The sequence below is a fragment of the Myotis davidii genome, unplaced genomic scaffold (genome assembly GCF_000327345.1).
Source record: "Myotis davidii unplaced genomic scaffold, ASM32734v1 scaffold17, whole genome shotgun sequence".
NCBI classification, from domain to species: Eukaryota; Metazoa; Chordata; class Mammalia; order Chiroptera; family Vespertilionidae; genus Myotis; species Myotis davidii.
This window is the reverse complement of record NW_006288624.1, coordinates 2,934,746-2,957,750: the sequence shown is the minus strand read 5'-3', so window position 1 is coordinate 2,957,750 and position 23,005 is coordinate 2,934,746. Positions and strand designations below refer to the sequence as shown.

Sequence of the window (23,005 nt, the reverse complement as noted above, 5' to 3'; positions counted from 1 at the left end):
TTTTTACTCATTTTCTTGCCAAAAACTGATCTTTGACAATGGGAACTCTAAGCCCAGTTACATTTACCAAAACTTGGGTATCTATAATATAAAAGCTTAAGGGACCGAACAACAGAACAACTGGTCGACTGGTCGCTATGGTGCACACTGACCACCAGGGGGCAGACACTCAACCCAGAAGCTGCCTCCTGGTGGTCAGTGTGCTCCCACAGCCAACCTCCCATGACCCTCCCCCCGGGGCTGGCCGGCCAACCTCCCACAGCTCCTCCCCCAGCCGCTGACCCCCAATCGGCCCCCCCAACCCATTTGGGGGCGGGGCCAGCTGGCCAATCACCCTTGGCCCCCTCCCCACAGCTGGCCCGGCCCTGATCAGGCCCCAATCTGATCGGGGTGAGCCGGCCAACCATCCACGGCCGTCTCCTCCTGACAGGCCTGACCCTGATCTGTCCCAATTGGGGCTGGGCCGGCCAGACCACACCCGTGCACAAATTCATGCACTGGGCCTCTAGTTCATTAATTAATAAGAATGGAGCCCTTTAAGAGTCTTGTTATGTTCTACTCCAGCAATTTTCTTTTTTACCAGTATTCAATTCAATCTTCACCTGAGGATATGTTTTTATTGATTTGCGAGAGAGAGGAAGGGACAAGAAGAGAGAGAGAGATAGAGAGAGATCAATTGGTTGACCTCTGGTATACACCCTGACCAAGGGTTGAACCTGCAACCTAGGAATATGCCCTAACAGGGGATCAAACCTGCAACCTTTTGGTGAATACAACGATGTTCCAACCAACTGAACCATCCTGCCAGGGATACTCCAGCGATTTTCAAACTTTTTCAACTCATGGCACATATAAATTAATTACTAAAATTCTGAGGCACACCAAAAAAATATACTACTTTTCTTGCCAATCTGACAAAAAAAAAGTTATAATTTTGATTCATTCACACCAGGCGACTATTGTTATGTTGGCTGTTGTCGTTTTTTAATTGGACAATCTAAGGGGAAAGAGGTCAGGTATTGCATGTTTTAGAAATTTTGTGGCACACCGGGCAATTTTCACTGCTCTACTCTCAGGATCTAAAACATGGATGATCCCAGTGTGGATACCCCGGGAGGTCACTCTCCCTTGGCTCTGTCCAGGTGGCGGAGGGGAGCATCGGGCTCTGCCCGTGATGTACAGTCCCTTTCCACAACGTTGGAGAGAAAGCCGGGCCTAGAGTCTGCGCCTGCATATTCCTACAACTTCTCAGAGTCCTGTGGATGATGACTGAGGAGTCAAACCATGCAGGAAACATCTAGTAAAAAAAAATCAAAATAAAATAAAACATGGATGATCATGGGCTAATAAGGTCTATCTCCTCTACCTTTTATTTTGTCTGCTAAAATGCCTGGTGTCTGCTTTTTCCCTGCCCACTCCTCTTCCTTTCCCCCAGCATTATTTTATTGCTAAGTATTGTATGTGACCAGATATTCAGGTGAAATATTTAACATAAAATGTTTAAAAATGATTCTCCCAAGCCTTAGCTGGCTTGGCTCAGTGCGGATAGAGTGTTGGCCTCTAGACTGAAGGGTCCCAGGTTCGATTCTAGTCAAGGGCACATGCCCGGGTTGCTGGCTTGATCCCTAGTGGGGCCGAGGGGTGGGGGTGCAGGAGGCAGCCCATCAATGATTATCTCTCATCATTGATGTTTCTATCTCTCCCTCTCTCTTCCTCTCGGAAATCAATAAAAATATATTACAGAGAAAAAAAAAGATTCTCCCAAATGAATTCCATGTAATACATAACTACGTTCCTGAACATTTAGTGAGCACTTAACACTTAATACATAACATACTGGAGATAGATGGTGCTCACGGTTGCAAAACAATCTGAATGTACATAATGCTAGGGAACTATACACTTAAAAATGCTAAAATGGCAAGTCCTAGCTGGTTTGGCTCAGTGGATAGAGCGTCCACCTACGGACCAAAAGGTCCCAGGTTCAATTCCCGTCAAGGGCACGCACCTTGGTTGCAGGCTTCTTCCTGGCCCGGGCCCTGGGTTGGGCGCTTGCAGGAGGCAATCAATCGATGTGTTTCTCTCACATCGATGTTTCTCTCTGTCTTTCCCTCTCCCATCCTCTCTAAAAGATCAATGGAAAAATATTCTTGGGTGAGGATTAACAACAAAAGAAAAGTTAAAATGGTAAATTTGGTTATGTATATTTACCACATCAAAAGTAGCTTTTAAAAAAAGCTATAAATAAGGATTCTTGCCTTGACACATTTGTTTCGCGTGTCATATATGTGAATATAAACTAATAGTATTACTTAGCTAGATGTTATTTACTGTAATTCCGAATCTCATGATAATTCTAGAACTAAATTTAGACTGCAGGATGTGCCTCTATTTTTTTAAAATACGTTTTTATTGAATTTAGAGAGAAAGGGAGTGAAAAAATATCCAGGTGAGTGAGAAATATCCATGTGAGAGATGCTGCCTTCTGCACGCCCCCTACTGGGGATGGAGCCCCAACTCATACATGTGTCCTGCAGGAATTCAACAGGTTACCTTTTGGTGCATGGGATGACGCTCAACCAATTGAGCCACACTGTTCAGGGCAGGATGTGCCTCTTTTAAACTGCTCTTCCCCTTTTGGTTTCTAGTTAGTGATTGCCCCCTGACATTTTTTAAAGCTAAATTTTATTTTCAATTTGCTCTTTGTTTGCAACTTTTATAATGAACAAGATATAAAACTAGATAAATTTGTAATTATTTTTTGTTACTGCTCTTCATTGGCCTGTTTTTATCAGAATAAAACTTACTGTAATTTATAATGAGATTGGCATGAATTTCTCAGCTTAAAGGTAAGGTTTGGAGATAATATCCCTTGGGATTATGGTTGCTTTCTTGCTTGGTGATTTGCTTCCACTTCCTAGGTTTTGAGATAAAGGGCAGGTAAAAAGTCTGCATGCCAAAAGCAGAAGACATTTGGGAATTTTTTCATCATGAACTTTAAGTTGAAGGAATTTGGCTGGATTACAATATAAGAAATGGATGATTTTGCAGTAAAGTAAGTAGAGCTTGAAATACAGAAGAATGAAAGCTTCTATGTGAAAACATTTTAAGAGGAAAACATTTTTTCTTTCTGGTTCATTGTGCTCTAGGAAAACACCACCAAGGGAGTGAAACACAGGATGTGATTGCATCAGACAAAGCAGCAGTAATACCAGTTGCCCATGAACACGAGCACAGCCATGACCACCACACACAGCTGCATGCCTATATTGGTGTTTCCCTGGTACTGGGCTTTGTTTTCATGTTGCTGGTGGACCAGATTGGCAGCTCCCACGTGTATGCTACTGATGGTAAGTGATTCCAAGGCTTTCTGGGCAGTGCATTAAATTTGCAGTTTAGAAAAGCACAAATGCTTGAATAACTTAATGTCACTGGCCTGATTTAGTGCTAAAACTTGTCTTCAGGTTCCTGTGAACATTTTATTCGTTTGGGGGAACTTGGTGAGTTGTGTGAGCATTTTATTCAGTTGGGGGACTAGTGAGTTGCGACATGTGACACAAGAGAGTATTTATTGAGTATTGCCTTGGTTATCTTAAAACATTCAAGTTTTTAGTTAAAAGTCTGGGGCAGAGTCTTTTTTTAAATACTGTATTTTTTTATTTGGCATATTTCACTCAACATATGTTGGTAATATTCATCCATTTAGTTACATGTAACAGTGGTTCATCAATTTTCTTTTTTTAATTATTTTTTAAAATAATTGAAAGTATTACCTGTGCCCCTCTTCCCCCCTTAGCCCCCCCCCAATGATCCCTTCTAGTTCCAGCCTGCTGACACTCTCCCTACCCTCACCCCCTTATCCCAGGCCTTCATCATCCTATTGTCTGTGTGCATGGGTTATGCATATATGCATACTGGGGCAGAAGTTCTTAAATCTTTTTGTGCCATGGAGCTCAAAAAAGCCTGTGGACCTTTTTTTGGAATAATGTTTTTAATTATGTAAAGCACTAGAGGCCTGGTATGTGACATTTGTGCACTGAGGCAGGGGGCGGGGGTGTCCCCAGCCCGCCCTCTCGCAGTCCAGGACCCCTCGGGGGATGTCCGCCTGCTGGCTTAGGCAGTCAGACATCCATCTCACATTCCAGGGCTCCTTGGCTCCTGCCACCGCTGCTGCGCTCGCCAGCCCGGCTTCTGGTTGAGCGGCGCTCCCCCCATGAGAGCACACTGACCACCAGGGGGCAGCTCCTGCGTTGATTGTCTGCCCCCTGGTGGTCAGTGTGCATCATAGCGACTGTTTTTTTCTGCCGTTCGGTCAATTTGCATATTTGGGTTTTATTATGTAAAGCATAGTGCATAGGGCAGTGATGGCGAACCTATGACACATGTGTCAGAGGTGACATGTGAACTCGTTTTTTTGGTTGATTTTTCTTTGTTAAATGGCATTTAAATATATAAAATAAATATCAAAAATATGTCTTTGTTTTATTATGGTTGCAAATATCAAAAAATTTCTATATGTGACACGGCACCAGAGTTAAGTTAGGGTTTTTCAAAATGCTGACATGCCAAGCTCAAAAGATTCGCCATCACTGGCGTAGGGTTACAGAGAAAACCAATTATATTGAATTATGGTTACCAAAACATTAAAACAAATTTGTGATCTAGTAATATAGGTCTTCCTTATTAGTGCATTAAATAATGAGATAATTCATTTAAATCAGAAGCAGGGTTAAGTTTTATTTTTTAGGATATCTGTATGACAGCTACTACTGTTGCTTAGCTTGACTAAAAACATTAAATTGTCAGATGGGCTTTATCAAGACAATATGAGTGTTAAGTTGAACATCCAGTTATTTGGGTGTTTGTTTTTATGGTCGCTAGTTTAAAAAGCCCTGATTCACAAAGACATTTTCTTACAAATATATGTAGGCACATTGGTAGCTTGCTTATCAAGGAAAGATAAGCTTCTTTCAAGAACAACTAGAATTCTCTAAGACTTTTAAAATGTAACTCCAGTCATAGTCACTTTTTTGTCTTAAGGTCTCCGAATTCATCTTTGGTGAAGTCAACAACATCTTTGATCGGTGATACAACCTTGAAAGCATCATAATAGAAATAAACTTGAAAGGGTTGTAATAGACATAGGGGTTTACAGATATCTCTTTTCAAATACATTGACAGAGGATTTTGCAGATAGGAACTGCTGGAAAGCAGCGTAGATATTTTGGTCCCTAGTGGGCAGCGATCCCATGACTTTTACCATTTGGCAGCTGAATGACTGTTAGGTGCAGAGATGCCTGATAGTTGCCCAGCTCTGTCACATGAGCATCTACAGACAGGAAGACTAATCATGCTTAATTTAAAGTAGTGATGAGTGAGAGCAATAATATCAGGATATCTACAACTGTAAAGTAATATGAAATTCTGGATCTGGCAAAATAGAAATAGTGCAAATATTATTTGTGGTTTATTGTCTACCTTCATAATTAAAGGAAATGCTGATTTTTAATTAAAGGTTAGTAAAAATAAAAATGCATTTTTTTTCAAGGTAAGGTCACAGTCACCCCTGCGTTCTACCTGTGTTCTCCTCTGTGGACCCCAGGTTAAGAATCCTTGGCCTAAAAAGAATTGTAGAAAATCAGGCAAACAGATAGTTCATAAAAATGGTCCTTAAGCATATGAAGAGATATTCTTCACTTTCACTTAAAATAAGAACAATGCAAATCAAAACTCTGCTGAGATACCATTTTTCACCTGTCAGGCAAGAACTTAAAAGCTTGACAATACACTTTATTGGCAAAGCTATGGTGAAACAGAGGCTCTCATCTATTGCTGTGGGAATGCAAAATGGCACAGTCCTTGTGAGGGGGAATTTGGCAATATTTAACAAAACTACGTATGTAGTTACTCAAAAATCCCACTTTAGTAATTTATTCCAATAATATGGCTCCAATATGAAAATATTTATGTACAATGTTATTCAATGCAGGACTATTTATTATTGTAAAACCACATAAATGTCTAATAATGGAGATTGGTTGAATGAAGTGTGGTGTGTACATATAATGGAGTTCCGTGTAACTATGAAAAAGAATGAGGAATCAGATCTCTGAACTCATAGGGAGAGATTTCTAGGAGATAGTATTAAGTGAATAAAAAAGCAAAAATGTACATTCCCTTCTATCATATACTATATTTTGTGTAAGAAAGAAGGGAAAACAAGAATATATGTGTTTATTTTTTTAAAAAAAGGAAACATAGGATCAGCTAGAAAACATAGTTGGTTCCCTGTAAGGAATCGAGTAGTATGGGAGGGCATGATAGGACAGAATGGTTTCAGGAAGGTGTGACACTTCCTGGGCATGCCTTTTGACTTTTGGAAACATGTTAATATTCTCCGTATTAGAAAAATAAAATGAAATCATACACACACACACACACACACACAGTGTCCCCCCGAAAGGTATACACACTTTGAATGATTATAATGTCAGTGTTTGTTCACATACAGTTCATTTTTAAAATTTAAAAGAATCTACAGAAATGAAAAATATTTTAGTCAATGCCTGTTTTCAGGCACTGGTCCAGGAACTGCTGATAACTCAAAGCAATGAAATTGCAAACATCAAGAATCATTTCATTTGGTATTTGTGTGTCCTCAACTCATCAACTATTGTTGGTTTTATACCATAAACTTTATCTTTCATTTATCCTTTGCAAATTAACCGCCATCTTTGTTGGGTTAATTTGCGTAGTCACTCTGATTGGCTGGTGGGTGTAGCAGAGTGACACCAATTTGCATGTTTCTCTTTTATTAGTGTAGATGTTTATGTACATGTATGTATGTGTCTCCTAGCTCTGTCTGCAGGAGGGCCTAGAAAGAAAGATACCCCAATAGCAATGAGCATATTAGGGCTTTTCAGAGAAATGGCTAATTCCAGGACAGGGGCAAAATGAGCTTGGGACATCTAAGGGTCAAAAAAAGCAGGAAGAAAGAAGTTGGAAACATGTCACAGGATGTATTATGAACCAGCTTGAAGGGGCTCCCACTGGCCAGATATAAGACAATCAGAGCACCAAAATAATTAAGAATAGTAATGAAATGTAAAGCATTGGAAAAATGGGGATCGATGAGCCCATCTGAGGAGTGGAGGGGGTAGGTAAGTAGGTCAGGTAGAGGATGGGGGAGGTAGGAGAAAGGAAATAAAAGGAGAAGGGAGGGTACTTACAGTGGAGTGCTGAATGCCAACTGGTAAAATGTAGAAAGAATGCTGGAGTTGGAAAATTATCATTTGCAAGCCTTCATAGTAAAAATTGTCTCAGGCAAGTATCATCAATGAATGTTAAATCTAAGGGGGGTAATTTTATTTCTTACATATATTTTTGTTGATTTCAGAGAGGAAGGGAGAGGGAGAGAGAGATAGAAACATCAATGATGGGAGAGAATCATCAATCAGTTGCCTCCTGCATGCCCCCTTCTGGAGATCGAGCCCACAACCCAGGCATGTGCCCTTGACCCTCCCCAGTTTGCAGGCTCATGCTCTATCTACTGAGCCAAACTGGCTAGGGCACAGAGGGTAAATTTTGATTTGCTTTTTAGTTACAAGGGGGAAAGAAGTAACTAAATGAGGAAATTAGACAATTCCTTGACTAGATGATCAAAATTAATGGCATTGGTGTTCTGCTCTTGGTGTAGGCAAGTAAGTTCCTATTAGACCAACCTCCCTACAGATAACTAAACTCTGGACAAAATTTAAAAAACAACTATCTAAAGACACAGGAGAATGACCTAAAGCAGGCAAATTCTGACTCCCTAGTCAACACTTGAAACTAGGTGAGTTCCTGTTTTTACTGCATTTAGCAGTCATCAACTGCTGGGAGGGTCAAATGAAGACTTCCCTCTTATCCACCTCTTCAGGACAGGCGAAACTTCTAAGAGTTTGAAGCAGAAGACAAAAGACAGTAGTGAGAAAAATAATCTACTTTAAGAGCTTTCAAAGGATTCATCTACCTCCAGGTTAGGGGGCATCTAATGGTTTTTGTTTCACATTGCTTAATGGCTGCCTTGCTTATTTTTACCTCAGATCCAGAAGCAGCAAGGCCTAGCAATTCCAAAATCACCACCACGCTGGGTCTGGTCGTCCATGCTGCAGGTAGGGAACCCTTTTCTTTTCTGTTGCATAGTGGGAGACTTAGTGTTTATGTCACAGGGACCATCCACATGAACCACTCTTGGGCTGGCCTTCAGGGAAAGGGTTACCTAATGAAGCCCCCACCACCACAAGCAAAGCCCTGGTATACTCAGTGTCAGGTCTATAACTTAAAAGTGTTTTTTCTAATTTTTTAATAGTTAAGAAAAATATTATTTCATGGCACATGAAAATTACATAAAATTCAAATTTTAGTGTCCATACATAAGTTTTATTGGAACAAAGCCATATTATCTATCTGTGGCTGCTTTTGTATGATAATGGTGGAGTTAAGTAGTTGCAAGAGACCACATGGCCCACAAAGCCTAAAATATTTCCTATCTTGCCCTTTACGAAAAGTTTGCTGATCTTTGCTCTAGAATGTCATCTTGAAAGAGCCCCAGCACTTTTATACTGAACAGCGCTGCTGCCCAGTATATACCCAAAGTGTCAGTTTATCAGCAGTGGGCTGTAGAGTGCAGAAGTCTCAGCATTGCTGACTGGGCATGCCTTAGAATCATAACCCAAAACTGATCGATCCCATGGTAGGATTCTGTCAGTGACAAACAGAGACTGGAAGGTGGAACACTATTATCTGGACCTTTCTAGTATCACATGCTTTTTTAACAAAAAATCTGTCCATTCAACCAACATTTACTCATTATGTATATACCAACTATGCAGAGTCTTGTGTCTTTATTTTGTTTTTGGATCTGCAAGATGCAGAGGTGCTCCCTTTGAAATTCTTTGATATTATGTTATTACAATTTGATTTTCATTGCATTTTTAAAAATTGATTTGAGAGAGAAAGAAACATTGATTTGTTGTTCCACTCATATCATGCATTTATTGATTAATTCTTGTATGTGCCTTGACTGGGGATTGAACCTGCAACCTTGGTGTGTCAGGATGACACTCTAATCAACTGAACTACCTGGCCAGGGCTTATCAGTGGATTTTTTGAGTATCGTACTTTTTCCAATAACATCAACAGTAATAGCTGACATATCAAATATTGTGGGTCAGGTGCTAAGCTCTTTATTTTTTTTTTTTAGTTTTTAAAAAAAATATATTTTATTGATTTTTACAGAGAGGAAGGGAAGGGGATAGAGAGTTAGAAATATCGATGAGAGAGAAACATTGATCAGCTGCCTCCTGCACAGCCCCTACTGGGGATGTGCCCGCAACCAATGTACATGCCCTTGGCCGGAATCAAACCCGGGACCCTTCAGTCCGCAGGCCGATGCTCTATCCACTGAGCCAAACCGGTTAGGGCGGTGCTAAGCTCTTTACATATGTTATCTCATTTAACCCTTGAAACCGGTTTGGCTCAGTGGATAGAGCGTTGGCCTGCGAACTGAAAGGTCCCAGGTTCGATTCCGGTCATTTAACCCTCATGAAAACCCTAAGAATATATACTTTATTGAACCCACTTTAGAGATGAGAAGGCTAAGGCTTAGAAAAGTTAAATAAACTGAAGAGTCAAATCCAGCTCTACTTGATTCTGCAGCCCACAGTCAACCACTACACTGTATAGTTGTTGTTGATATTTATAGTTGTTATATATAGTGCTTTATGTTTGGCTTTTTTCAAATTTAGCTGATGGTGTTGCATTGGGAGCAGCAGCTTCTACTTCACAGACTAGTGTCCAGTTAATTGTGTTTGTGGCAATAATGCTACATAAGGTAAGCAAAATTTTGGTGTAAGATTTACTATTGAATATATTCATAATTAAAATTTCTCTTTGATCATACTGTTTTTCTGGAATGGGAAATTTTTTTAGTTATTTTCATGATTGCAGTTCATTCTAGAAAATAGAATAAGTCTGTCCTAGCTGTTTTTTTGCTATTATTTTCTTAAATTTTCACTTGAAGGGGTTTTATTTGTATTTATTTATTTGTATTTTTAAAATATTTTAAATTGATTTTTAGATAGAGAGTAAAGGACGAGAGAGGAGAGATAGAAACATCGATGAGAGAGAAACATCAATTGGTTGCCTCATGCACACCCCCTGCTGGGGATCAAGCTTGCAATTCAGGCGTGTGCACTGACTGGGAATAGAACTGGGGCCTTTTGGTGCATGGGAAGACACTCAGCGCACTGAGCCACACCAGCTGGACAAAAGGGTTTTATTTATTGTGGTTTTACACAAACTGTTAAATTCTCTCTAGATTTCTATATTTTATAGTAATTTTGGTTTATAAATATTTTTTCATGTACTTTCTTCTTGACTATTTCTCTTTTTCTGCTATCCAAAGACATGCATACACACACACACACACACACACATACACACACACACGCACACATGCACACACACAAATACAATATTTTCTTAGGTTAGAACATTAATTCCTAAAAGGCAGTCAGTCTTTTTTTTTTTTGTATGAAGATTGAGTCAAATGACACGTACTTCTTCATGTAGAAGCAGTCCATACTTCGGGAGTAATAAGGGGCAAATTTTCTTTTCCAGGCACCAGCTGCTTTTGGGCTGGTTTCGTTCTTAATGCATGCTGGCCTAGAGCGGAATCGAATCAGAAAGCACCTACTGGTCTTTGCACTGGCAGCACCAGTTATGTCCATGGTGACATTCCTAGGACTAAGTAAGGTAAGTCTAACTCATTCCTATTCTTTTGTTATGTACTAGAACTATGGTCTCTTACGTTGAATTTTTAATTAAATTAGTCCCTCACACTAAAGATACAATTAGGCCCTGGCCAGTGTGGCTCAGTTGGTTGGAGTGTTGTCCTGTACACCAAAGGTTGCGAGTTTGATTCCCAATCAGGGCACATATCTCAGGTTGCATATATCCCATTCCGGGGACATATGGGAAGCAACCGATCGATTTTTCTCTCTCACATCGATGTTTCCCTCTCTTTCTCCCTACCACTCTCTACAAAATCAATAAAAGAAAAAGGGAAAGAAGATAAAATTAGGAGTAAAAACCTGTACAAGGTAAATGTCTTAATTCCAAATCTCTTCATAAATTTAGAGCATTTCCTTAATTCATTTAATTTGAAAACATTTTTCCCATAAGTTCCAAAAATATTTGCACAAATATATGACCTATAAAATAATATAACTTAAACTTAACCAGACATGCTAATTTTATTTGACAGATACATAATAAATCACAATGCATACTTAATGTTTAAGTAGGCACATGAAGTGTGAGTGACAAGCATGCAGCATCTTTGAGAAGAGTAGGGGATGAGCAGAGATGTCTACATTCAGCTAAGACTCAGATTCTTCTACTTCCAGCTCTCATACCACTGAATACCAAATACCCAGTTCCTTGGGACCTGAGAAACCAAATGAACAAATAAGACAAAAACAGACTCATAGAAACAGCTCAAGCTGATGGATGCCAGAGGAGAGGGGAGTGGGGGGGATGGTTGAAAAAGGTGACGGAGAATATGAATTCAATAATAATGTGATCAGTTTGCATGGTGACAGATGATTACTAGACTTGGTGAGGCAGTTACATTTGTAAGGTATATAAATGTTGAATCACTATATTGTACACCTGAAACTAATACAATATTATATACCAATGATACATAATCCTCCTATATAATAAAAGGGTAATATGCAAATTGTCCCCTTGACTAGGAGTTCAACCCAAGTTTAACAAGGGGGCAGGGTGGGGCCAGCCCAACCGCCTGGGGCCCCTCCCCCTGGCTGGCCCCGCCAACTGCCTGTGGCCCCTCCCCCTGGCTGGCCCCGCCCCTGATCTGCCCCCCACTCCCCAATCAGGTGCGGGTGGGCCAGCCAACCTCCTGCGTCCCTAACCCCTCCCCCCCCTCGCTCAGCCCTGATCAGAGCAGGCTGGCCAGACCCCACCTGTGCATAAATTTGTGCACTGGGCCCCTAGTAAATAAATATCCAGTTCTTTATCACCTGAAGTGGCATGAGTCATTTGTCAGCTCAGACCCTGTTGTTCAAGATGGACCTTCCCATGCTTTATAATCCTGCCTATTAGGGCTGTAGTTCTTAGCGGCAACCCTCCCCATTTTACTAAAATGTCAACTGTCAGGCAATAGGAGAAAATTTTAGAACCAAACTGACTCAGGGCTGGTTCATGGGAACTGCTTTCCCCCCTACACTCTCTGAAGGTCATTGAGTCTTCTGAGTATCATTCAATTCATACTTGATATAATAAAACTTGTATTAAAAGGAACATGAAAAATGAGATGGCTAAAGAGTGGTTAAGCTCCTGTTAATCAAGAATTTGTTGGTCTGGATGGAGTGCCATCAAATGAGGTGCTATAAAGCCCCTTCCAGTTCACCTGAAAAGCCTTTTTCAGTCCATGAACAATATAGAGTTCCTTTAAAAATACTGTAGTACCCTATTTATCACTTCATTGGTGAGTGTAAGTTTTTAGAACTTTTGACAGGAATTTAGGATAATTCTGGAGGCATGGAGTTATATTTATGGCATGATCTTTTCTTAAAATGTTATTTATTTTTAAAAAATATATTTTATTGATTTTTTACAGAGAGAAAGGGAGAGGGATAGAAAGTTAGAAACATCGATGAGAGAGAAACACCAATCAGCTGCCTCCTGCACACCTCCCCCTGGGGATGTGCCCGCAACCAAGGTACATGCCCTTGACCGGAATCGAACCTGGGACCTTTCAGTCCGCAGGCCGACGCTCTATCCACTGAGCCAAACCAGTTAGGGCTTTTCTTAAAATTTTAATTGTCTCAGTCCATAGATCCACTTTTTAAATAGAAAAGCTAAAATTAGCTTATGAGATGTTTCTAGGCTCTGTGAGGGCAGGTATGCATTTTGATTGCCACTGTATCTCAAGCACCTGGCATACTGCCTGGTACATAGGCAGTATTTGTTAAATGTTAGTAAATGAAACAGAGTGTATGAAATTTAATATCTGCATTAATAATGCTGTTGATTCCATTTTATGAATAATACAGGCTAACCATGTTCAACCAGGCTTGGAGTTTGTACATTACCAATAGCCTTAAAACCTTATTTGGAAGCTTCCCATAAATAACGTAAAATTGCTGTCATCTCAAGATGTCCCCAGATAGCACTAGTCATGAATATTGAGTGGTTTTTCATTGGGACTTCTTCCTGACCCTGAACTAGACTTGACTTAATTTTTCTTCTCTCTCTTTCTGAATTCACAGAGCAGTAAAGAAGCCCTTTCAGAGGTCAATGCCACTGGAGTGGCCATGCTTTTCTCTGCCGGGACATTTCTTTATGTTGCCACAGTACATGTCCTCCCTGAGGTGGGCGGAATGGGGCACAGTCACAAATCCGATGCCACTGGAGGGAGAGGCCTCAGCCGCCTGGAGGTGGCAGCCCTGGTTCTGGGTTGCATCATCCCACTCATCCTGTCAGTAGGACACCAGCATTAAATGTTCAGGTTCCAACCTCAGTCCATGACCGTTTGCCATCCAGTGAGAACAGCCGACAGAACAGCTGCTCACTTTCTCAGTCTCTTGTCTCACCTTGCCCATCTCCACCTGTATTCCTAGAGTCTGGAGGGAGGTGAGATTAAAACCTGGAGTAATGGAAAGCTTTTAGAATAGAAACAACACATTGCAAGTGGATATAGACATTCCATTGTGTTGTCTTTTAAAAGGCCCTGGGCATTTTGAGTTTTGATGTTTCTCTTAACCCTATTCTCAGGGAAGATGGAATGCAGTTCTAAGGAAAAGTGGAGAACTTCATACTCACAATGAAATAGTAATTATGACAGTACAGTGTTCTGTAATTAAGCGAAATCTCTTCATTTAGAGGCTCTGCCACTTTATGCATTGATTTTTAAGATGGGTCTCACCGTGTAAAACTGGTGCTTTAGCATCTATGCCACATGCCTTGATAGAAGGTCATAATGCCTGCTGTCTTAGATGCTAAAGGTAACTGTAGTTAATTTGGGGCTCGAGTCAAAATAATGATGGCAGGACACATTGAAAGTTGACTTTATACTCAAGAGCTGTCCCCTGCAAAGGGGATGTCTGGAGGACTTTAACTTCCTTCTGCACGTGCCTCTGTGAAGAGAGCCTGCCATAGAGCAACAGCGGTGGACTGGCTTCTAAAGAGGTGACTAGTACTTAGTAGCATTTCTTTTCAAGTTCTCCTTTGCAGAACACCTGCCTCCAACACATTCTTATGAGGAGCCAAGTTCTAGTAGGTTCAGGCCTAGGCTTTCCTTCAAGAACAGTCAGATCCCAAAGTATCTTTGGAAATTAAGTGATGTTAAATTTTAAGTGAATTTGGATAGTTACTGACATCTTTGTAACAGTCTTTTTAAAAGTAAGATTATCAAAACCTAAGCTGTCCTTTTTTATTTTTAAGTATTTATCTTAGCAGACCAGCAGTCCCTCTGACAAAATACTGGGTTTCTCTTGTGGGGTGCTCAGTCAACGTCACCTCAGCACCTGCAGCAGTGAAGAAAGTCAAGATATATCACAAATGGGAAATGTTGGCCTGTTCATTTAAAGCGTGTTGAAATTATGTCTTTTGTCTCTTCATCTTTTCCATATTTTTCTCCTCTAACTTTCCCCTCCAGTCCCTCCTCCCTACAATTTGCTGCTTACTGCTGGTGGCGATGTTAGTATTTGTGTGAGTTCAGTTCTCAGCAGGACAACCACTTCTCGAGCTGTGATGATGAAAATAATACTGTCTCTATTCCTTATTCTTATTCCCTTCAATGAAGTTCCTTTGTGTCAAATGCAGTTTTGCTAAACCCTTAAAATAGCACTTTCTCTCAGATGAGATGACACAATCATTAATATTCTGGTAACTTAAACAATTGAGATAGTAAAAATGTTTTAAAAAACTAGGATGATTTTTTCGTCTTTGCCAATATCCCTATAAACCTTATGTTATCAAACAAGTGTATAATAATAATATATTATTTATTTTGATTTTCTATACCATTTCAAAACACATTGCATAAAGAGGGAACCATAATATTTTCTTAGGGGCAATGGATTTAGGAGTTTGTAAAAAATTCTTTTATGACGCATATGCCAGCATGCCTCTGATTTTTTTCCTTCCTAGATTTGTCACTGGGTCAGCAGCTGTAGAACTTGTGAGCCCTCTGCTGGCTGTAGACCAAAGTAGTATAAATAGAGTTAAGTTTTGTATAGTGGCTGGCAACCATTGCATACAATCTTAAAACCAATGGAAGGTATAGTACGGAAAGTCTAAGTGACTTTCCCAATAACACTGAGTTATGAGAGTCATGGAGTTTCACCTGGTCCTTCAGAATGACCTGGTTGCCTTGATTCTCCCTGGATATTTACTTTGTTAAATGAGTAGGGTATTTTAGTGTCTGGTTTGGATGGTAGCACTTTCTGTCATATTGTCGTGTGCAGTGATGAGAAATGTGTTCTGCTGGCCAAAGCTCCTTTCAGCAGTGCCTTGCCATCACACTTAAAAGTTTGGCTAGAATATCTTGCTGGTTAAGGCCTTGAACTCTGGCAAGGATTGAACCATGTAACTTCTAAATTTGCCTTCCTCTCTGGACCTCACATTAACAGGCAAACCTTTCAAGGCCTATCAGCTCTCTGAAGCTGTGGGCTTTCCCAGATTTTAAAGCTGCTGCCTCAGGAACTACTCATTTCTCTCCTGGTCAGCAGACAGAAATAGCCATACTAACCTTATAGGGCTCAAATGCATCTTCAGGCAGCACGAAACCGAGCAGTGCGGCAGAGGCCTCCCTTCCCTGGGGGAGAAACTTGCCCATGGTGGGCAGTGTCCCAGGAGAGGCCACATCGATGGTCACTTACTGACACATTTCAGTTCCATTTCTGTCTTGTTTAAACTGCCTCCTTAGATGTGGATGCCTTAATGCTCTCACACATTTGAAAACATTTGCGATACTTAAGTGGCTGCCATGATCACAGATGGAAATAGTGGCCACCAAAGATGCAATTGATGATGAATAGTCCTTTCCTTCCCCATAACCAAAGTTAATCTTAGTTGCAATTTGACTCCCTTTCCTTGGTTGGAATAGACTTTCAGATTCCACATAAGTGGCAAATTAAGTTGAAAAAATACTACTGATCCATTCCCGTTACTTGTTCTCCAGTGAATTGCTTCTCAGGCCCTTGTTCTCCAGAGCAGCAATGTTCCAGGTCTGGTGGCTTCCTGTGCACACTAGTGCCGATTTCTTTTCTTTAGGCCAGTGGTTCCCAAACTTATTTGGCCTACCGCCCCCTTTCCAGAAAAAATATTACTCAGCGCCCCCTGGAAATTAATTTTTTTTAAATTTTAATAGCAATTAAACAGAAAGATATATGTATTAATGTTTCTACCTTTTTCGTAAAATATAGTAAGTAAAGAAAGGTATAAATTAGAAACATTGAAGTTTGAAATTATGAAACTATTTATTGAACTCAGAATAGAAAGGTAATACAAAAAAAGTTAAAACAAATGCACCTGTGGCCATCACCGCCCCCCTGGATCGCTGCAGCGCCCACTAGGGGGCGGTAGCGCCCACTTTGGGAATCACTGCTTTAGGCAAAGGATCTTCACTGGAGTGTAGTATTAGAAATGGTACCATCTACAGAGGCTGTGTTCTCTCTTCCCACCCCACTCCAAATCACCTTTTTTTCCCCCCTGTTCAAATCATCTGAGTCAGCCTTGTGCCTGTATTTTGAATCATCTTTAGAAAAAAGAGAGAGGTGGCCATTTTGAGTGGTCAGTTCTTTGTAAAAAGGAGAAAATGTAATTGCGTTTGTTTACCGGCATACTACGAAGTGTCACTGCCTGGTTTTTTCTCCTTTTCAAGGATTAGAACTAAGAGGACACACCAGCATTGAGTGTATTAAGCTCCTTAGACACATGGTAGCTAGTACTAAGCATGGGAACTGTATGTCAACAGCACAAGACCCCAAAGAATGGTCTTGAATATGGGGCCCCAGGATCCCTTGATAGACCGAGAATAATGACCAGATTCATCCAAAACTGCTGAATCCTCTGTGAGTGTCCTGCAGGGGAATTTCTGCTCAATACAGGATGGTTCGCATCACCCAGAGAGCACTGTTGGAGATGCCATGAAATAAAACCACTGATGTGGTACCTTTGTATCTGAGACATCTAGATTCACCTCCGGAGACCCGAGGGAAATTTGTGACTTGTAGGAAAGGACAAAACAGCCATTAGGGATATGCTCAGATACGCTAAGCTAACGTAAGGAGCTCGGCTTCGATCTTTTTTCTGATAGCATCTTCTAGCAAGTTGGGAGACTGATGAGATACACTGCAGTTCCCCTGGTGCAGTGGCCTGAACAGTGATTTTAAATGTCCCATTTTCTGGGTCCTTTGTAAACATGAAATCATTCCATGTATGGCTGCCTTATAATTTTGTCTCTTTCCACTTTTAATTGTGAATGGTTAAAAATTTTTTTGCTGTTTTCTGATATTAAAATTTTATTAGTGCGTACCTTTTATGAGTAGCTCATTAATTATCCAGTTTGTTTTTTCTGTTTGATGACCAGACTTGACCCACATTTGAACAACAGAAAAGGTAATGAAGAGCTTTGAAGGGCAGAGGAAAGATGTACCCAGTGAGTGCACATCCTTTAGAGAAGGAGGGAAGGAAATGCGGAGGGGACACTAAGGATTCCATACACCATCTCCCCCCAAACATACCAATTCATTGGCAATTTCCTTTTTTTTTTTTTGCTTTGCTATTGTTAGCAAATATTATTTATGAAGGTAGTTATCTACTCCCAGAAAGGAGAAGCAACAGGTCCCAATCACAGGGATTCATTTCAAAGGGTAAAGCTATCCTCTCTGAGGACATGGGGGCTGTGGACAATTGACCCTGGGAACAGGTTTATTTAGAAGTGCAATCTGTAAACTTGATATTTTCTTTCTCTGTGGACTTTAGTACTGAAGCTCATTTTTTAACTCATACAGATAAGCATTTTTTACAGCAATGTCTCTCTTAAATATGCAGTTTGTATGTTTAGTCATTAGATTCCATTATTTATACTGGTCCACTTTGTGCAGGTTTTCTTTATGTATCATGTGTGCTACAGTAAGTTACAAAGATTGTGCCCAGAGGTACATGTTTTCTGAGACCTCTCCTCATGAATAGGCAAAAAGGACATGCACTATGATTGCTGCCACCTCTTACAGAAGCCTTTGGGGTAAGTGCCTACATACCTCCTGTGCCTTTGAAATCTTAGCGAGCCAGCATTACAAGCAACGACCCTTTGTCCTGCTGCCTTGAGGTCAAAATGTAAATATAGGCCCTAGCTGGTTTGGCTCAGTGGATAGAGCATGGGCCTGTGGACTGAAGGGTCCTGGGTTCAATCCCCAGTAGAGGGTGTGCAGGAAGCAGCCAATCAATGATTCTCATCATTGATGTTTCTATCTCACTCTTCCCTTCCTCTCTGAAATAAATAAAAATATTTTTTAAAAATGTATATACAGTATATAGGTTTAGCCCAAACAGCCAGCAATCCTTACTCTGTTCGGTTTCATTTCTAATCCTTCTAAGCTACAGCTGACTTAACAGTGTGGTTTCTATAAGGTAAGTAATAAGCGACCTTGTGTCTTGTCCCTGTGTCTAGAATGCCCTTCCCGTAGATGCCTCTGCTCCTTTAGGTCTGGATCCAAAGTCTTCCATTAGGCCCCCTGTGACTGCCTTTTTATAAATTGTCATCTGCTCCACCCCCACCCCAATGCACCTCACCCTGTTCTATTTGTGTTTCTATAGCACTAATGGCCTTTTAATCTGCTTTATAATAAGTCTTTGTCCCTCTATCTCGATAAAATATGAGCTCCTGAAAGCTATTCTCAAAAATATATGTTGCCCTAGCTGGTTTGGCTCCGTAGATAGAGCATCCCAGGTTCAATTTCAGCCCCTCCAGTGTGGGGCATGCAGGAGGCAGCCAATCATTAATTCTCATCATTGATGTTTCTATCCCTCCCTCTCCTTTCCTCTCTGAAATCAATAAAAAATATATATATATTTTAAAAATATGTTAACGAATTGGTCTGCCCTGAGGGGGCACTTGTCTTCTAATCTGTGCTGTCTCACTCCACCAGCTGCTGCACTGATTCCTGGCAGAACCAGCTGCTGGCATTAGTGGTAGCTCCGCCTTTGTCTCACACAGTCAGGGCTGCTTGGGTATTAGCAAGGAGGTGGGGAGTCAGAAAACAAATCGGACTGAGTGTACAGGTGGGTTCTGGTTACTAATCCAGTTCTAACTAACTTTAGTAAAGTACTGTGTGACCGATTTAGGGTCCAGGAAATCAGGATACCATTCTTGACTCAGCTACTGATTTCCGTTGCAGTGTTAGCCATTGCTCAGTTTTTAAATATTGCATAGGAATGTGAGTGGAAGCATATGTCCCACTCTGGTTGCCTCATTTATAGAGGGATTCTGATATTCAGGAGTCACCAGAGAAGGAAGCCCAATGGGAGGGAATGGAAATCAGGACCCTGAGGAGGCCTGGAAGGAACTGGAAGGCTCTTGGGGGGCAGAATTTGATAGCCCTCATCAGATACTCAGTGGCTGTCAGGTACAGGAGAGCATGGGTCCTATATTTGCCAGAGGATAGAATGTGAAGTACACTGAGCCTCATCTCTCCTCCACTTAGTATTGTTCACCTCTTAGTTAATTGGGCCCTTCCTATGGACCAGGCACTCCTACAAGGAGTGGAGGTTAGTGCCAGTCCTTAAAGAGCTTGTGGTTCTTGAGGGATTCAAACAAGAGAACACGGTTGCCAATAAGTAAGCATTGGAGATGAGGAAGGATAGGGTGCTCAGAGAACATGTGGGGGCAAGAAACCCGGAGTGGGTATTCAGGGAGATCATCCAGAGGGAGATGAGACCAGAGCTAAATTCAAAGGCTGAGTAGAATGAAGAAGGTAGGAAGGGTTCTCTGACCAAGAGGACTCATGTGGGCCGAGGCCTGGTGGCACAAGAATGTGGATTCTGCGTAAAAATGCCTGTGGCTGAGGGAGAGGGGAGGCAATACTGGTGTGCAAGATTTGTCGGTTCCCTGGATGCTGTCTAAGTTTCCAGATTTAAAGTTGCAGACAGACAGAGAATTGGGCCTAACAAGGGTCTTTGTAATTCCTGACTCAACCCCAACTGGATCCCCTTCTCAAGTGTAGTCTTGGCTGACCTCTGAGGTCCTGTTACCACATAGAGGACTCATGGACATGGTAGGTCAGTTTCCAGATCCTTGTACCAGTGGCTCCTCTGGCACCTCAAGGTGGAGATGAGTGACTTTATCCTTATCCCTGCTTATCTCCCCCACTTCATGGCTGGGGCCCAAGGACTCCGTTGATTCTACTTCTGAACATCTGTGTTGCAGTTGGTATACAGAGGTTCAGCCTTGGCCTGGGAGGGATGCCCACTTTCCCCTTATATTCTTTGCTTCTCCCTGTATCCTCTGGTCTCCTTTATTTAGGGGACATGCTCTCCTTTGACCTCCACCCCCTTAATCCTTTGGCCTACTGGCTTCAAATCTGCATATGACATCCTCTACCTCACCTCCTCTCCCTCTCAGGGTACCCTGAGCGCAGCCAGGCTCTGCAACAGCTAAAGGAGCCTAAGACCTACCCCTGGCCTTGGGAAATGCAGCCATTTGAGCATGGTGGCTTCTCAGAATATTAGATCCAACGTGGCTGGAGCAGGTGGGGAGCAACAGGGGAGAGTCCTAGCAACAGGTCAGGACCATGTTGCAGAGGGTGTGGCAGTCAAAGGTCAGTAGTTGGGCACTGGAGTCAAGGAATGGAGGATCAGAGAAAGGTTTTAAGTCGGAAGCTCACATCTTTGGATCTTGAAAAGATCACATGAGTGATGGTGGGGAGCGAGGATTTCTTGGTGGATCCTGCTGTAGATAGATGGGAGAGGCATTTGGAAAGCAGAAGAGGACGACGTGAAGCAAGCTGGAAGGCTCAGAAAAGTCCAGTGATTGTCTTGAGTTCACACAGTTAATGGCAGAGCCTGGACTTAAACCCATCTTAGCATGAAAAGCAGGTGACAAGTCAGCTGTCTAAAGATTGCTTTCACGTAAGTTCTCAGCCACCTCGAAGATTCTGTTTTATAGACGGGGGAAGCTGAGGGCCTGAGAGGGCAGTCTCCATTGGTTGGCAAACAAACAAGACACTGCAGCACCTGAACAGGGACCAAGTAAAGACAGTTTGGTTAAGCATTTGTTGAGCGTCTACTACATGCCCTGGACTCTGTCCTCAAGGAGCTTGATCTGGAAAGGACATAAACCAGTGGTTCTCAACCTTGGCTGCACATTAGAATCACCTGGGAATCTTTTTAAAATCCTGATTTCTGGGCCTCATCCTCCGGAAATTCTGTTTCTTTGTTACTAATGTGGCCCCACCCCATAACAAAGAAACAGAATTTCCGGAGGATGAGGCCCAGAAATCAGGATTTTAAAAAGATTCCCAGGTGATTCTAATGTGCAGCCAAGGTTGAGAACCACTGACATAAAGACATAAGCTAAGTGAAGTAAGCCAGACACAGAAAGACAAATACTATATGATGTCACTTACATGTAGAATCTAAGAAAGTCAAACTCAGAACCAGAAAGTAGAAGGGTGGTTGCAAGGGGCTGGGGTGGAGAGATGAGGGAATGTTGGTCAAAGGGTACAAACTTCCAGTTATAAGAATATGTTTTGGAGATCTAATGTACAGTTAATACTGTATTGTATACTTGAAATACAGTAAGAGAGTACATCTTAAGTGTCCTCAACACACACCAAAAAACTAAGTAATGAGGATGTGTTAACTAAGTTGATTGTGGTAAGCATTTCCCAGTGTGTATGTGTATTAAATCATCATATCTGATACCTTTAAAAAATCATGTTGTACAACCTAAATATATACCATTTTTATTTTCAATCATACCTTAATAAAGCTGGGGGAAATAAAAACTATAAGAAAAAGAAAATGTGTGTTCATTATTAGGCGTCTATCCATAAACAGCTGAGAGGCTGGAATTTCATAGTGCACATAGAATTGCATCTTCAGTTCTGCAGAAACTTTGAGTCTTAGGTGAGAGAAATTACTAGAAAAAAAGGGAAAGACAGAGAGGTCTAGCATTTTCCTAGACTGCACTTCATATGGCACTATGATGCAGCTTGATGGCCATGGGCTTAGGATTCAGACCAAATCGAGTAACTGTATCTTGATCCTGCCACTTGCCCTCATTCAACACATTTGAGGGCCTGTCATGTTCCAGGAAATGACGAGCTGAGTGACCTGACAACCTTTTTGCACTGCATTTCTCTCATCTGGAAAAAGTAAAAGTAATATGTACCTCAATAAATAAGATGTAAATAATAAATTTACAACATCAGCTCTGTGTCTGAGCCTGTAGGGCTCTTAGGACCCTGAGTTTCCATCCCTGACTGGCCTCATCTAATTCCCGATAAGATAAGGCAGCCCTGAGAAAACCAAGATGGCGGCATAGGTTAACGCCGGAGATTGCTGCCTTGAACAACCAAATAAAAATACACCTAAAGGACGGAACGGACATCATCCAGAACCACAGGAAGGCTGGCTGAGTGGAAATTCTACAACTAGGAGGAAAGAGAATATCATACCCAGACTCAGTGGAGTCACAGTGCTGAAGTGAAACACTCAGGTACTGAGTGCGCGCGGAGCGGGCTGGCAGCGGAGGGTGCGGTTGGTGTTTTCAATCCATAGGGAGTTTCAGACTCTGAGCTCCAGATCCGGGCGAGTCTCTAGGGGCCCAGACTCAAACAGAAGGGGACTGTCTGGCTTCGGTCGGAACCCGAAGGCAGCTTTCTCTCCGAGGTTTGCAGCGGTTGCTGGGACTCTGTGAGGCAGAGGC

The 23,005-nt window shown here is 41.6% G+C and overlaps 1 protein-coding gene across 2 annotated transcripts in view; it reads left to right on the top strand.

Moving 5' to 3' along the window:
- The window catches only part of SLC39A9 (solute carrier family 39 member 9), a 54,458-nt gene extending 38,352 nt beyond the window's left edge, over window positions 1–16,106 (top strand). Inside the window, exons 1-6 of one of the 2 annotated variants that reach the window (XM_015562037.1) lie at window positions 2,970–3,055; window positions 3,150–3,350; window positions 8,085–8,153; window positions 9,789–9,874; window positions 10,663–10,797; window positions 13,341–16,106. In XM_015562037.1, coding sequence (XP_015417523.1) covers window positions 3,302–3,350; window positions 8,085–8,153; window positions 9,789–9,874; window positions 10,663–10,797; window positions 13,341–13,571 — 570 coding nt within the window. In that variant the 5' untranslated portion in view covers window positions 2,970–3,055; window positions 3,150–3,301 and the 3' untranslated portion in view covers window positions 13,572–16,106. Of the gene's footprint in view, window positions 1–2,969; window positions 3,056–3,149; window positions 3,351–8,084; window positions 8,154–9,788; window positions 9,875–10,662; window positions 10,798–13,340 lie in introns of those variants that run through there. The other variant, XM_006760759.2, reaches the window with a different exon arrangement.
- Window positions 16,107–23,005: the final 6,899 nt, after the last annotated feature.